Below are 16,859 nucleotides of genomic sequence, written 5' to 3'. Positions count from 1 at the left end.
TTTCTAGAAAGGCAGCACAATCACTTTATTCCAAGTACTACTTTATGCTGTATTGCTTAATTCTGATTTGCCTGATAAGTCATATGCTATTGTTTAAACACTCATCCGGTAAAGTTATGGGAACCTTTCTGAAAGTAAAACTTGAGCAAAAAAATTAACCAATTAATTTTCTACAAGTACTTTCACATATTGCATTTGTTTTTCTCTTTCTGTAGTGTTAGCTCTTAGAATTTGACTTCGGATGCCAATAATAAAGAACTTGAGAGTCAAAAATTATATTTTTTTTCTTTAAAATGAAATTAGTAGTGATAACCATATTGCCCAACAATAGATAGCTTAAAATTAAAAATTCTAAACCTTAAAATCTGTTTTTTAACTCAGTATTTTAGTGCATTCTTTTAAATAAGGGACTACAACTGTTTGCTTTTACAACAACTTTGAACAATTGTGACAAAACCTCACATAATGCCATCTGAAAAAACTGAACTGCTTTTTATTTTCAAGTGGTGTAACAAGCATTGAAGAGAAAGTCTCCAACAACATTGACGAGAAACACAGTCTACTATAAGATATACCTAACACAAAAGATTAATTTTATTTTGTACTTTGTCCTTTGAGTTTATAACTCACAGACCAAAAGTTACACTGTTCTGACAATATTTTCCTCTACAAAACCAACACAGTATCCTTTCTAAGTTATAAAGTTTTCAGTGGTCTCATAGGTTTCCAGAAGATGATGAATACAGTGATCATATGAAAGGGTATTAATGTATCATAATGTTGTAGCTGTTAGCTATAGAATTTTGGACCCAGCAGTGCTGACAAGTTTGCACTGAGGATAAGTGTGCTCTACGGTCCACAGGTAAAAGCATTAGTTCAGACCTTTGGGCTCAATGTGCTGCTTCCTCTCTATGTCAGACAAAAATGGGGTAAAAAATAAAAAATTGCTCAGGAATACCAAAATAGTTTCTGCAGCCAATTTTGGAAAGAATGATAAACCATGTTACTGATATTTATTCTCAGGCATTTGTATCATGTAGTCCTCTATCAGTAACTAAAAGAATATCTTTTCAAACATGTTTATTTTGTGACTGAGCCAACAAAACCAAGCAAGACTACAGGGAAATGTCAGTCCTGGAGACCAGACATGTTTGCTGGAAGAGCATGCTTTTAAAAAGACTTCATGAAGATTGTTTATCTTATTACTGTTATGCCATAGCATAGAAAATTCCATGGGGGAAAAAAAGAAAAAATTGTTTTATTTTCACTTTAGATATACTTCCTAGGGAAATTTATTCTCTGGCCAACAGAAAGGTCAAGTGCAGGCAGCATTAATGTCTTTTTAATTTATGTAAGGGAAAATCTTCTATTTGCTTCAGGGCATGATGCTCTATACTGTTTCTATAGTAAATTCATAGCTATTCTGAGAAAGACAAACTTGCTGTAACAGAGCACATTTAAAATGAAACAAAGCCTCCTTTGCTGTAAGGTGATGGATGCTTTCTACTGATCTCATGTTTATTGGATATATGTTAATTCTTTATATCAAAGACAATCTTTTAGGCTTGGTTCAGAAGAAGTGTTGGCAACATGAAAATACTAGCACAGGCTTTTTAGACAGCTTAGTAACTGCTTAAGATTACTAAACAAAAACCCCACAGTTTCTCAGTGGATTATATGGGGTTATATGAGATGCAGCTACATGGTGTAACCAGACATTATTTCAGACTGCACTTCACCCACCTTGGCTAAACAGTTCTCTTTTTCAAAGGGAAATGCAGAAAAATATTTTTGAAACTTCAAACTTTCAGACATTCTGACGGTACCTCCAGCATTTTATCAGTCCCTTCAAAAGTTAGGGTTAATTTTAACAAGATACAGGAGATTTTTGCCTTTTTTTTTATCATCCTGTTGCAATTTGCAGGACAATAGTAGTGTGCCTTCCAAAGGCAGAGGTTCTGTTCTGTCTTCAGTGTCCTATTACAATATTTACAATACTGATGGATCCAAGAGCTCCTGCTTATTTCTTCATCCTCTCATAGTTTGTGGAGACACAAACAGCCATGCAACCTTGAGATCAGTACTAGACCCAGCAGCTGGCAGAGAGATTTCAAAGAATTTTAATTGCTCTTTGAAAGTGCAAGAAAACTTCACAGCTAGACTGCCTTGGCAGAATCTTTAAAGAACCAGTTTTCAGATGTGAAAGTTTGAGCTTTCCCCCTGCCCCCCTCCTTCAATAGGTTGTTTGTGAACCAGAGCATATCCATTTACTAGATATTTCCTATTATTAGCAAGAAAGAGTTATTTTAAAACAGAAAGCATAGTGAATCTTTTTTTGACTGTCCCTTATTGTTCTGAATTACACAGCTTACATAGTGGAATGTCTTTCAAAGACAAAACTTCTGCAGAGTGGAAATAAGAATGGACTGGGTGTTGCTTGTTGTCTGTGATTTCACAAATTGTCTTGAAACTGTTTGTCATGCCTGGAAGCAAGCAAAGTGACAGAAGAACCAAAATGATAGAAAATGACAGAGAATAAATGAATTATGTTTACTATTCTTCCACTTTTTTTTTTTAATTCTGTTGCTTTTATCCATTTGAAACAGACACAGCTTTGTAAAGTGCTTTCAGATACTCTGCCCCATACTTCTCAATTAGTTTTTAGTTCTGCAAATCAGAAAAAAAAATTACAAAGAAACACAAGGGTAAAAAGAACCCACCTCTGCAAAATGCTAGAAGAGGGCATCCAGATCCCTTTTTTACTGGACAAAGATTTTGCAAGACCAAGGTCAACCAAGTCAAGAGGAAGCTGGAAGAAATATGTAAACTGTTTAAAAGCAAAACTGATTACTCAATGGGAATGTTTCTTTAAGGAGCATTGAACATTTTCCATTGTCTGAATAGTGGGGTTATAGTTCAGTTTTAAGTTATTGGATTCATTTTAGGAGATAATAAAATTTCATGGTCTGTCTTAAATGGTAACTCAGAGTAAATGACTATATTTTGGCTATGAAGACCTATTAATGCAATTAAGGATTCTAAGCCTTTGAAATCTAAACCTTTGAAATTTTTATGCTTCAAAAATAAAACCCAAGGTCTTCGTGTTCCAGGATATGAGAAACACAACACCTGGAAATTCTTGTTTCCTTCTAAGTCTCCCAGCCTTGCTATTTTGTCATTTATACTCTTTCTCCATCTGCAGTCAAGAGACATACAGGAATAAAAGCTTCTAATCACATACAGTTTTCATTTCACCACTTCTAGTAGCAGGGTTTTTTTTCTGCCAGCTTTGATTCCCATTTAAATGAACTTTTTAATCCTAATATGATAAATCTATCACTGATGTAAATACTTTTTATCCAGTATTACAGCTGTGAGTGGGTGGGTGACAGCTACAGCATGTATTTTCCTTGAAGTAATTTCAGCATAACTCAAGGGGATATTTGAGAAGGTACGCTAAGGATATTTTTGAATTTCCTTCATAGTAGAAAAATTTTATGTGCCTCTTGGCCTACTGCCCAAAATCTCATTTGGAGAAGAAAAGGCAGTATATATTGCACATTCGTTACATTCAGAGGGAGTATACATCCTGATGTTTAACTTCCATGCCAAGCAATAAAGGTAGGAAAACTTCCAAGAGAGTAACAGTTTTACACCAGGGAGTTAGTTCTGTTCCCTAGATTCAAATAATTTAAAGTAATAAAACCTATTTTGAATTCACAGTTGATATTCTATTTAATGGTACATTAAGAAATAATTTTTCTGAGATTTTTTTCTTCAAACTTTTTTTTCAAACTATATCCAGCAGTCATACATTGGAGAAGGAATTAAAAAGCCTAAAAATATTAAATCAGCACAGCATTGTCATTTGCGGCCTTGCCTGTTTTCCTTCAAACCATCTGCAATGCCCTGGTTGATCTCAGAAGTTCAACTAAGAATACTCGTTCTTGGTAATGACACATTTCTTCACTCATTCTATTTCAATAAATCATGATATCTGAAGCAAAATATACGTATCTTGCTCTTTAATTTTGAGGGACACAGATGTCTAGTCTACTGAGAAGTAATGGAGCTAACCACAATGCACAAATTGTCACTTTCAGTTTCTTGAGTTTTTATCTTTCCTCCAAATTTTATGTTGATCGAGGCTGGACAAGACAGGTCCATGGAAACATGGCTTGGAAGAGCAGAAACTTATTGGACTATAACTTTGTCTCAAAATGAACCAAACCAACATACGCTGACTGCTGCATATACTAGCTTTATTCCTTCAGAATGTGTAAAAGATACTTTAAATAGGGAGCCTGTGTTACACTTGGCAAAGATTAGTTTCTTCAGTGATGGTATTTCATGATTTACTGGCAGTGGTAATTCAGACATGGCAAGAAAGGACACTTTTAGATGATGTGTAAGCATCAACATCTCTTTCACTGTCTGTAAACTAGAAATAGATGTTCTTTAATCTGTTAAAATGTCCAGTTGGATTCTATTTCTTTCATTCTTATTTTTTCTTTACTGTAGAAGGATAAAATCTCATTTTTTTATGATTTGAAGAAATTACAAGACGAAACTGTTTCCTAATTTTCTGGACAAAAGCATGGGCTAGGGGAGCCTCAAAGCCAGACTTTCCACACAGTTTGTTTCTGTTTTTCTTCTCAGGTGCTTCTAATATAAATGATTAGCCATAGCTCTCAGCTGTACCAGTAGGCATGAAAAGGTTAAAGCAAACTCTTATTTTTAAAACAGGAAACAAAAAGACAGCAGGGCAACACTTTCTCTTAGTAATAATATTTGGTAAAAACGAAGTATACTTGTTAAGGATGAGGGTGAGAATACAAAAGCAAACCAGGACATGTCTTCTAGCATGTTGTCTCCTGTAAAATGTTTCACCAGTGCCCACTAAATCCCTCAAAATTTCAGAGTAAAAATTGTCAGGACTTTAATTACATTTTTAAAATAACTCTGCTGAGAATTTTAGGCTCCGTATCCAAACTACTATAATTGGGTATTTTTAATGTGGGATGCCTTTTTCATTTTTTTACAGATACAGACTGTGCTTACACAACAGCAGGTTCAATGAAAATTAAAGGTATGAAGCACAAAAATGAAATATAGTCTTACGCAGACCTTCCAGTATTTAGATGCATCATTGCAAGACACCAATGAAGCCCAGAATTTAAAATAATAATTAGACAAGAAGGATGAAAACATTCAAGAAAGAAAGAAATCCCACACAGAAAAGTTTAGTTTACTTTATATTCCAAGTGGAGACAGCTTAACAGAATCAAATATCATTGCTTACAAGAGGAAAATTATTTTGTAGAGGTATTTTCAAGTTTCAGATTTAAGGCTCAATAAGAACAATGTCTTTGGAAAGGCCAGACCTGGTAGTCAAGAAAATTTATCACAACATATATTTATCAGAAGATATTTTATTGCTAACAAGTACAAAATTGTTTCTCTCATTCCCTGATGTCTCATTTTAAAGATAAAGCTTTTCCTTCACCACTTTTAAAGGCCTGTAAATACAGCATTGTAAAAAGAAAAAAAAAAAACAAAAAAAAAATTACAACAATAAATTAAGAAAAAGAAAAGGTGAGGAGGAGGAAAGCCCAACCCACCACGGAGAACATGGATTAGAAGCAACAGAAGAGTTATGAAGTGGAATAAAAGTATCATATTATGTTTTCCTTTCAAGAGAAGTTTGGCGGGTTTGCACATGAAATAACATAGCAGCAAAGAAAAAGGATAAGTACAAGTGCATTTGTGTCCCACTGGAACTTTTTTTTATTAACCAAAACAGTAGTACTCATCAGAATCAATTTTGGGATGTTTATGCAGAGGCTGTGAGTCATCCATAATAGAAGAATCACTGAACTGGTCCATATCTGAAGGAGTTTGGTGGCCAGGGACATCATCCACTAAGGTGTCCAAATAACTCCCCACCGATATTCCATCCAGTCCGTCACTACAGTCTTGTAAACTGTTACAGCTGCCATGGAGGGATGTCTCCTGACTTTCCAGCAAGCTGCACAGGCTGCCACTCAAACTGCTACCTCTGCTGGCAATGCCCTTCTCTTCAATCATCCACTTGATTGATTCAATACTTTCATTGATGATGAGTAGCTGGCGCATAAGCTTCACATCAGTGGCTCGGAGAGTAACCTACAAGGCAAAAGTGATTAGAAAAATTACTCATTTTCTTCAAGATCAAACTCTAGAAAGCAGGCTGGAGGTGATGAATGGGTTAAAAAAACTACACAAAAAAAATTCCACCTTTCACATCTAGGACAAATCTATTTAAATAATTAGTTAAAAACCCCAAATATTGCTATACTAATACTTCCAGTGAAGTTCAAGTGGGAACCTGATCAAGCTACATAAGCAGTCCATTAACAGGAGTGCTAGTCAATGACAAGACTTGCACACACAGGAGTACAATGCTATTTAGATGAGAAGCACAGCTGCTATGAAAACTCTTGGGGATAGCTTTTCATTATTCAGAGAAGCGAGACACAAACCCATTTCCATTTCCAATTACTCTAAGCTACTTAGCAGATCCAGGCAGCTATGCATTCACCCCAAATTGTCTTTATTATGGCTACTTAGGTAACCTGAAGAATTTTCAGATAGGGATCATTTGGAAAAAGGCGTGTGGACTTTTAACTTTTATTCACATTATATCTGAGTTTATGTTGCAAGCTGCTGTACAGATGTCTGAGAGTTGAAATACTGAACTTATAGAAACTGTAAATTTCAAATTTACCATGAGATGACACATAAAGGTAAGGGTTTTATTTGATGCTTCTTTCTTTTAAACTGAAATATCACAAGTGTTGGCAAAAAAAAAATCTGTGTGACCTCCTATTTGTCCCACAAAACAAGTAAAAATACTGAAAAGGTAGTCTGACAAACTGAAGATGATTCTGGGTTTGACTATAATGTCAAGTGTGGTGGGCCAGAAGCCGCTTCCGTCCATACTGTGAGAAGATAATGCTTATTAGTGACCTAATCAACTGTCCAGCCCTTTCCAACAGCACCTCAGCACAACTAAATGTTTGAAAACACAACAAACACACTTCCAGTCTCATTACTTCCAGAGTAAGACCTCTGCCCAAATGAACTTCTGCCATAGTGCCAACACAGGGCATGCATCCTTAAAACCACTGGAAAAAAGATGCCAGTCATTTCAGATTAATTCATAGAAATACCATGTCCGGCATGTAATTTGTGTCATATTTTATTACGTTCTTACATACTTTAACAGTACTAATCGAGCATACTACATGCAGATACGTGACTGCTTTAATACATGGATTTGGAAGATACTTTCCCTGGTATATAATTTGAATGTACTTCTCTACAAAAATATGTGTCTGATATATACACATATATGCTTTTCTTCCACAGGGCACTAACAGCTTAACTTTCAGATCATTAACTCAAAAAAGACAATACAGCATATAGAAAACTTGAATGTCTCCACTCACTCGAGAAATAAGCAAGAAAACACGTAAGATATATTATGGCAGAAAACAGACATTTTATGCTATTCTCCAAGTCCACAGTTGTTATACAGAAATATGGCACCTATATCGTTCATCCACAACAGACTGGAATAGAATCGGTATTCTCAGGATGCAAAGACAGTATCTTGTTTTTCCAAGAGTACAATCTGGACATGATCCTTTCCATACTCAGATACCATCTTCTCAATACACTAAATTACACTGACCTGGTACAGCTGTTCAATCAGTTACTTTATTTTTATTCTGTTAGATACTGCAGAAGATCGTACTGGCTTTGGCTGGGATGCTCCACAGCAGCCAGAATGGTGCTGTGTTCTGCATCTGTGACTAAAACAGTGCTGATAGCATACCAGTGTTTCAGCTGTTGCTGAACAGCGACTGCACAACATAAAGGCCTTTTCTGTTTTTCACTCTGCATCCTCAGCAAGTAGGCTGGGGCTGGGAAAGATGTTTGGAGAGAACAGAGCTGGGACAGTTAACCAGAACTGACCAAAGGGATACTCCCTGCCATAGAACAACATGCTCAACAATAAAACCCATGGGTTTGGTCTTCTCAGTGTAGCTGTTGCTTGGGGACTGGCTGAGCATCAGTCTACTGGTAGCAGACAGCAAGTGACTGACTTTGCATCACTTGTTTTTTTTTTTCTTTTTTTCCTTTGCTTACTAAACTGTCCCTGCTACAAATCATGAGTTTTCCTCACTTTTGTTTTTCCAGTTCTCTCCCCCATCCTAATGGAGGGGGAAAGGGAAACGAGTGAGCAGCTGGTGGGTGCTTAGTTACTGGCCAGGGTCAACCCTACACAAAGGTAGTTCAAGCTTTGCTAGAAACATGCTGTCTATGAAACTCTCAAATGCATCCCCAGACTCCTTAACCAGCCATCAGAACAACTTCTGAATTATTCTCAATCCAATATCACAGGATTTAACATAGCTAACCTGATACTGAGCAAAATAGCTTTACCATTCACAATTTGAACAATAGTTCAAACCCATCTATCATGGCTTCAGATGTGAGGTTCTGAAAATAGATTGACCATTTCTTAGCCCTCCTGCTCAAGCCAGTTCCTCTACTCTTACCCATAAATCAACATAAAACATTTGCTCAGCAACTAGGCTGTCACGAAAGCAGCAAATTACCCAACTACTCAAATGCAACTACAGAATTGAGCAACTTGCTGAATATAAGCAAGTTTGGAGACAGCAAATTTCCCAAAAGGCTGATTAAGGAAATGTTTAACAGAGCTAGCACCAATATGCCTCTAATGAAACAGTCACTTTTAGATAAAGTAGACATCTCATATATTTCAGATTCAGTTCACAGGAAATATTTTTTTTCTCTAAATACACCCAGAGCTTCAGCATTTCTGTGAAACAGACTTATGGGAGTGATTCTTTGCATTCCTGTGCACTTGAGACCTGCTCCTCCAAGCTACCATGTCACCCCAAGGCTCCCATATCAAGAGTGTGCTTTTCTTAAAGCAAACATTAAAAAGTAGTCCACCAAGTGTCATCTTTCTTTAATATGGTTTACTTCATCATATGCTTGATAACACAAAAATGTGACTACGACACTTCTTGCCTCTATCTGCTTTAGCTGAGACACAATGACATTATTTCATATTCACTTGTGTAGCTGCAACTCATGTAACTGTTGGAGTAAAGAAGTCAGTTCCACGATGGTTCAACCAGAGGGACTAAACACAATAAAATCTCATTGTGTTTGACAGCTCCATCCTTTATGCACAGTAACAAGTGCATGTCAGAAATAATCTTAACAGAGTATCATAGCTAAGATAGATATTTCGGAACACTTTCTTCAGCTGCTCTTTGAGTTAAAGGTATAGCACAGCACCACCATAGGGAAGGTGTGTGTGAGTATGTATCAGTCCTCAGCACAAGCTTGTGGTGTTCAGGAAATAAATTGTGACAAGAGACCAAAAATGAAATTCTGGTTACAGGCTAGCTTTTATATCTTTTTGCTTAATTTGTATGATCACAAAAACGCAGATGCCCAGGAGGATTATAAATGTTTAAAATCAGATGACTAGTCATGGCAATAGAAAATAATGAAATTAGTGTGACAGTGAGCATCTTTCAAGTAATGCAGTCTGGTATCATAGGTGGACAGAACAGATTAGCATTCAGACACAAACAGGTCTCCAGTCTGTAAGGGATAACTGGCCTAAGCACCTGTCTGTGCCTCCCTCCCTCTCATACTGGTTGTTCTAACAACATATTTCATCCTTACACAACTAGACTTGCTTACAGTCTTCAATAACAACATATGCAACGTTTTCATAATTTATTCAAGAGAATTTACGTATACACAAACATATGGAGATATGTATACATATATGTATACACATATACAAATATTCATGTTATTTTTAGATGTACAGTGTTTTCAAAAAAGGACTTGACTAGGTTATTGGTTTTAGAATAAAACTCTTAATGACCAGGGTTGTTAACAAAGACAATTATTGCTTCCTGGCAGTCACTCAAAAAAGCCCATTAGCTGTCCCAAGCCTGGTCACTTTGCTTTTGGATAAAAGTTGCACTTGCATTTGGACTATGGACAGAATGGACTTGTGTTTTCCTGCTGCATGTTCTACAGACATAGCTTCCAATCGACTCCAAACATAGTGGGTCCCCTTCCCCTCCAAAAATGACAAAGCTAAAAACTCTGTTCAATATATCCTTTTAATCTGTCAAAGCTTTCTGCAAGTCTAATTTCGTTCTGCATATTACCTTCTTTAAGATTCCTGGGGTTACATGCTGCTGCTGTTTCTTCTTTTAACTACAGGAAGTCTGCAGGGATATTATTGGTAACCGCAAAATGTGGTCTGAAGAAAATATACTCCTAAGTTTATTTTTAGTTTCATTTTTTCCTCAACACCTTTATGTTGTGTGCTGTAAAGAGCCCACTAGTGAAAGGAAAGGAAATGAGTGAGCTTGAACAAAGTTTTCAAAGAAACAAGGTATTTCCTTTAAGACAAATCTTTTAGCCAGAACACAGTGAAATAAGTCACTACAAGACACAAATCTTAAACTTACAGGCTAATGGATTCAGGGAGCTATTTAAGTCACACAGCTCAGAAGCTCTGCTCTGCACAGGATCTTGAGCAGGACTCGCTGATCTAGGGTTGGCTACTATGGAATATGTGTTTCTAAATTTCTGTATTATAATTTTGGACAGATATTCCACAACAAATGGAAGTGGATGGAAACAGTAGCAAAATATGGTGCCCCACTGAAAGCTGCTCAGACATTCAGTGCATGAGTAGTCTTGCAGAAAAGAATTAGCCTGTGAGGAGGGTAGACGAAAAGGGCACTGGGGCCAATTCCATCTGCTGTTAAACACTGCCATAACCAATTTTACTGCCCTTTTTACAAACAGAATTTCAAACCAGTAGAACCCTTCCATGCCAAACAGGAGTTTATGACACTACGGTTTAGGAGTATTAATGCTACTGCTGTTTTCCTTTTTCTAGGGTGTGTCAGACAGAGCCTTCCACTTTCCCATTCAATTTTTTCTATTTCCTGTGCCGTTCAGGATAAACGGCTTTATGGTTACCCAGCTATCCATGGAAAAATGAATGCCATTAAATTTTTTGAGAAGCAACAACAAGAATTTTAAGAAATCTAACAATCAATGTCCAAATAATTTGTCTGGAATTCTGAGAAGTCTCTTTCTTCATAAAAGCTAACCTTATTCCACTTTCTCCTGGTGTTACTTTTGCTATTACAAACACTGAATAACAATTTTTAAAGTAACTAACAAAATTAATTCCCAAGGAGAAAGGTGAGTGTGAAAAATAAAATAAACATTGGTTAGCAATGTTGAATTATTTGAGTCTTATGAACATACAAATTAGTAAGCAGATATACAAGGATATAAAACTCATCCACAAAACCTCATCAATCAATTCTGTGTAAGAATATACATAACAAGCTAAAAGACCATAACCAACCTATTCATAGTCCAAGATTCAGGCTATGAGAATGCAAGCATTATTTAATCGGAGTCACTGAGCTAATACATTTACAACAGGGATGAGTGTGGTCACACACAGAGGTGTTGTTTATTAAGCAACCACCACAAAGCATGATGCGTGCCACTTGAAGGTTCGCAAACTCAGAATTATATTAGAATAGCTTCTCAATGCCAGTGAGTAAAAGAAATGCCTTTTTTTTTCTCAATTTAACATGTCTAAAATAAACCCACAAATGACAGATAAGGGACAAATGTCCACTCTATCAACACAAAGGATGATTAATAGGCTGTATATGAGCTCTGTCCTACTTTAATTAGTACATATGCATGCACATGACTTTAAATGCCTTGCCCTCTTCAAAATTGTCCCACTGATTCATGATGTTTGCAATGGTTTCTTCACATAAGTAGGCCACTTTGGGCAACGGTACTTCAGGATCAAGGCGAAAAAGCAAAATGCCTAGACTGACTTCTGGATCTGAATGAATTCTTCAGCATCATCTATCAAAATGCTGGAAAGCTTTTATGTGACAGAACACAAGAACACAGGTTTACTATCCTTAGCTGGAAGGGATCATCTACACACAGATGTAACTATAACTGCTTGTGGGAATGCTCCACATCCACTACACTACAAAATCAACTAGCTTGGATTAATTCAGCTACAATAATTCAAACTAACCCAAACAACCCGACACTGTATGCAAGCTCTCTCATTTCTTCAATTTCTTCACATACATAAAAAATGGAGATGGTGACCAAAGTCTGCAAGAGATAAGACTGTCAGTGAGCTGAGGTAGGTGCTCAGATGTTCATCATTATGCCATGTGTGTCTGACTGATTTACCTCACATTGACTTAAGTAAATTTAGGTAAATTAAATTTCAGTCAACAGTGATATATGTAAATCAATAGTGTTTTGCACATCTGGTTTCTTTCAGCATGGACTTGTATTATAATGTATTGCTGGAACATTTTTCCATTTCTTTCCTCATGTTTTTTAGGCTTGCGGTCATCTTCAGCACATACAAAAGCTACATATACAAAAGCTAAATCTATGTGACCCACTCTTGATTTGTAGCTGCAGTTTGCTGATGTAGTTTACTTCTACAAATTAAGTAAGTTACACTGACCCTTCTCAGCTGCACTTCCACAATGAGCCACAATAAAAATATTGAGGCACATTACAGAAGCAGTCTTGATCACTTTTTGCCTTCTTTTGCAAAAGAGATTTAGACTCGTTTCTCTTGAAGATTCCAAAATCGTTAAAATGCTTATAGTAGATTTTTAAGGCAGCATTCATTACAATCACTGAAGTCCCAGCTGTTCAGAAAGTGAGCAGACGTTAAGTCCTCAGTTTCTGTCTTCGTCCTTGACCTTCCTAGTTTAAAAACAAGCTCTAGCCTAGTCATGATCTTGTTTCAAACTGCTGCAGTTCCATTGCAATCCTGCACCAAATGCTTACAATAAATATTTCTATAGGTCCTTCTGTAAAATTTGGCAGCAACATAGCATAGCTTTGGGAACAGTGTTTTTTTAATTATGAAGGAGAAAGTGAGACAGTGTGATTTGACATCAGCCAGAATAGGATTCTTCTTCTGTAAGCAGATCTTACCAAACACTTGTTAGCTAAAGCAAGGAAGTGGGCAGGTCAGATTGGAGCCACCACCAGAATAATCAGGAGGCAGAGCAACTTCTTGAGGGAGCAAGTTAGCTCAGTATGCAAAGAATGTAAATAATTTAATGAACATGTTTAAAGGACATTTCTTGCAAATACATGAACAAAATATAATGCTAGTATGGTTATCATCTGGTATAGGAAATTACGGTAGTGGTGATTTACATTTCTCTTACAACACCCTATTTTAATATGTTAATTTTATACATACTAATTGATCCCCTTCAGACTTGACAGGAAAATATATACCACCAAGTTGTGCAATTGTTTAATGACTTTATCTGTGTAATAAAAAAGTTGATCACAAGGCCTTTTTCCACATCCCTGAAATGCGCATGTTCCTTTCCTGTGGAGTATTTGTGGGCAGCCTGCCATTTGCATGAACACCTAGTAAAATCTCAATGATTTGGATGAATCATTCACTCAGTAAGATACATTTTTTTTTTTTACTATTTGAGATATCTTGTATGCTTAAGTGTAACACAACATTCTTAGGGGGAAAATGTTTGTTTTGGTTGTTTTAGATTTTTGGCCATCTTTTTATTTTACTGTCAATTTTACAATTGAAATAACTACTAAGTAGATAAGACAATGATTAGTACAGAGAAGCATGCTATAAATCAAAGAAAAAAAAGTTATTGAGTCCCTATTTTATCATCTCCTGCCTGAATAAAATTAATGCTAAATCAGCCCTTTAAATACAGAAGCACCACAGAATCCAGAGACAGAAACATCCAGCCTTAGAAGGATGAACGAATATAAAAGGAAGGTCCTGGTTACTGTAAAGCTTAGTTGAATGAACTTGAAAGGGAGCAGTGACGAAATGCAGGGATTTGAGAAGAGAAAAAAACCACTTCTAATACTACAGGAAGTTTTTACTGAATGTTTCCTAATATCCCATACTGCTGTCATAAAAGCAGCATCTGACCTTAGAAATGTATCTACTATGACAGAGGTGAAAATGTCCAGAAAAATCCATACTATGGACCCATGTATGTTGACAGACAAGATAATACCACTGCAAACATTCTGGTCAATATGCAGCAGTAACAATTAACTGTAGGTGTCAGAAAGTGTTACAGCAGATGAACGATCACAGCATCGTTATAAAGTGTACTGGTCACCAGCCACAACACAGGACTGTATGTGTTCTCCCCAGCAACATGAGACAGGACTGGGGCCCAATAGCATATCTAGATTACTTTTTAGTTGGATTTTACTCTGCCTTATTTATGCTTGTCTTGACCATGCTCTTAAAAATACAGTGAAAAAAAAAATAAAAAGGATAAATTACCTGTTCATTCTGAATTAGGCTTGGTTAATGTGCACTCCAGATGTTCTCATCCCTTTAAAATTAATTAGTCTTAATACTGGCACTGTGTAAGTATGTTCAAAACATAGAACTAAAAAGTGAAAGAAGATCATGGGTTTTGCTTACAGGAATATCTGGATTTTGAAAATGTTGCTTTTGCCAAGACAACAGTGATCCTCACCTTATTGTTATTTTCTAAAGGAAAAAAAAAATCAACAAAAATCCCAACTTGTTTTATTAAGCCAGAACTAAGACATGACAATATTACTACTGGAGACAAATCCAAACTTTCCTGAAATTCAAGTCTGCTTTCACAACACCACTGGAGAGACATATAAGATTAAAAAAATTCAAATCTTTGTCTGAATCTCCCCAGAACTCAAAATGGAATTCTGTTTGTAATAATTTTGTGGCCCTGGAGATGGGGTAGGTCCTCTTAAAAGCATATTTTTAATCTTATAACCAAATATTTCCTAACAGCAAACTCCTGTCCTATTTACTGAAGGTTTACCTGAATAAGAATAAAAAGGAACTTCAAGACAGACTTGTAATTATAAGTGATCATATGTCCTCTTAGAACTGCTTTAATAGAGTCCAAAAGTGATATACTGATCACTGTTTTTTTCCCAATGAAAATTTTGTGAACATGATGTTTCAGTGCTAAATCTTTTCAAATTTATTGAATAAAAATGAGTCAACATCTTATCAAATAAGCCTTGGGTTTTTTTTTTTCCTTAAGTTTAATCTGTGCATTATTTGAAGTTGCCTGCCTTTCAGATTCAGTTTTATTTTTTCTTTTAAATAAAAAACTTCATCTAAATCTCCCCATTGTTGTAATCGTCATCCTGCTAAAATACAGTGCCTACAGAGGCTTTGTGCCCCTCTGAATGTATTAACAAATTTGAGATCTTTCAGATAAAATGAAGCAAAGTTGCATATTTTGAGTCTTTCAGTGAAAAATACCCTTCCAAACTTCCAGATATCTATACACAGTTAACTGTTTTCATTCTTTCTCACCCACTAAGAAAGTATCAAACAGCTAGTAGCCAACCTGCATCTGGGATCTCCAGGTTGAAAACTTAGAAGCAAACAATAGGCTAGTACCATTTTTAGCAAGCTGAAATGTTGAATTTGGCCAACACAACTAGCCAAGCAGGCTGCTGCAGGCTATACTAGTTGCAGCTTTTGATCCATTTTAGCTAAAAAAGCCAAAAGCCCCTTTTGCTCCCAGAGAACACGCTGCAGTAATACATTCTGGAGGTCACAAGACATGCTTATCCAGGTAATAAAGTGAAAGCATATACTAAAATCAGAAATCCTCTACTTGTAGCCAAGGACATCTCTGAGATGGTAGCAGCAGTAAACGGTCATGAACTATAACCTTCAGGACAGAAACACTAGGTACAAGTCTTTTGATATTATTTCATCCCTGCTCTGACCAATAACCATCATCCAGAGCATGTGGTGCAGACCTCAGCTTCTCCTATGCCACTACAGCTCATGTGATATTGGTCTTTTAATACCTAAACCTGCTCTTAGCAAAGATCTCTACATAGCAGACTACTGGGGCAGTGTGGCTTGATCCTAGTTCAAGCAAAGAATATTAATCATAACTATCAATGGAGCTACCAGAGGTATGAGTAGAGTTGGAAGGCATCAAGGTCATTGGTTACATTTCCAATTTCTCCTACTGAGGAAATATTAGCTACTAAGCTAGTTAGGGAGCAGAAATAAGATGCAAGAGTTGCAGCAGATGGCTGGGAAAAAACAAATATGGCCTTTGCCAATAATTAAGAGTAACCTGGGAGATGACAGAATGAGACAAGGAAACCTGGAACATAATAGGGTTGGACTAGAGAAGTATGATTGTATTTGAAAGGGGCTGGTTAGGGCTCTTCTGAAGTAATTTTGCCATTGAACTTCAACAGAGGACAAATTAATAAAAACTAAGGAGAGAAATGACAGAAGATTAAACATCATATTGTTGTTTAGGTTGCATTTCTTTTTGTTCTGAAATGGGAGTACTGCTACTCTGCACTGGTGAAAGCATAGCCAGCTATATGAATTGATGGTCATTGTGAAATACCTCATCTACCCATGGGGAAAACAGCAACTGTGCCTGCACTTCATTGTTCCAGTTACAGCAGTGCCAGGTGCTAACGAAGGAGTACATAAATTCCATGGGCATTTGAAGTTGAAGAAAATTACTGTTGCTTTGGCATGCTAGTAGTACTGCTCGTCTCTTGCAAAGAGGGTTTCTCCTCTATTGTTGCAAGATTTACAGCTTTTTCCTACAAACCTTGTAACACTAGGAACCTGCCACAGACCACCACTTGAGACTAAAATA

The 16,859-nt window shown here is 36.4% G+C and overlaps 1 protein-coding gene across 1 annotated transcript in view; it reads right to left on the bottom strand.

Annotated features, from left to right (window-relative positions):
• Positions 1-473: 473 nt before the first annotated feature.
• The window catches only part of LURAP1L (leucine rich adaptor protein 1 like), a 28,302-nt gene continuing 11,916 nt past the window's right edge, over positions 474-16,859 (bottom strand). Inside the window, exon 2 of the mRNA XM_064438314.1 lies at positions 474-6,165. Coding sequence (XP_064294384.1) covers positions 5,791-6,165 — 375 coding nt within the window. The 3' untranslated portion in view covers positions 474-5,790. The remainder of the gene's footprint in view (positions 6,166-16,859) is intronic.

Source organism: Phalacrocorax carbo, chromosome Z (assembly GCF_963921805.1).
Source record: "Phalacrocorax carbo chromosome Z, bPhaCar2.1, whole genome shotgun sequence".
In the NCBI taxonomy this organism is placed as follows: domain Eukaryota; kingdom Metazoa; phylum Chordata; class Aves; order Suliformes; family Phalacrocoracidae; genus Phalacrocorax; species Phalacrocorax carbo.
Note: the sequence above shows the minus strand (reverse complement) of the source record. Positions and strands in the feature narration are given on the sequence as shown.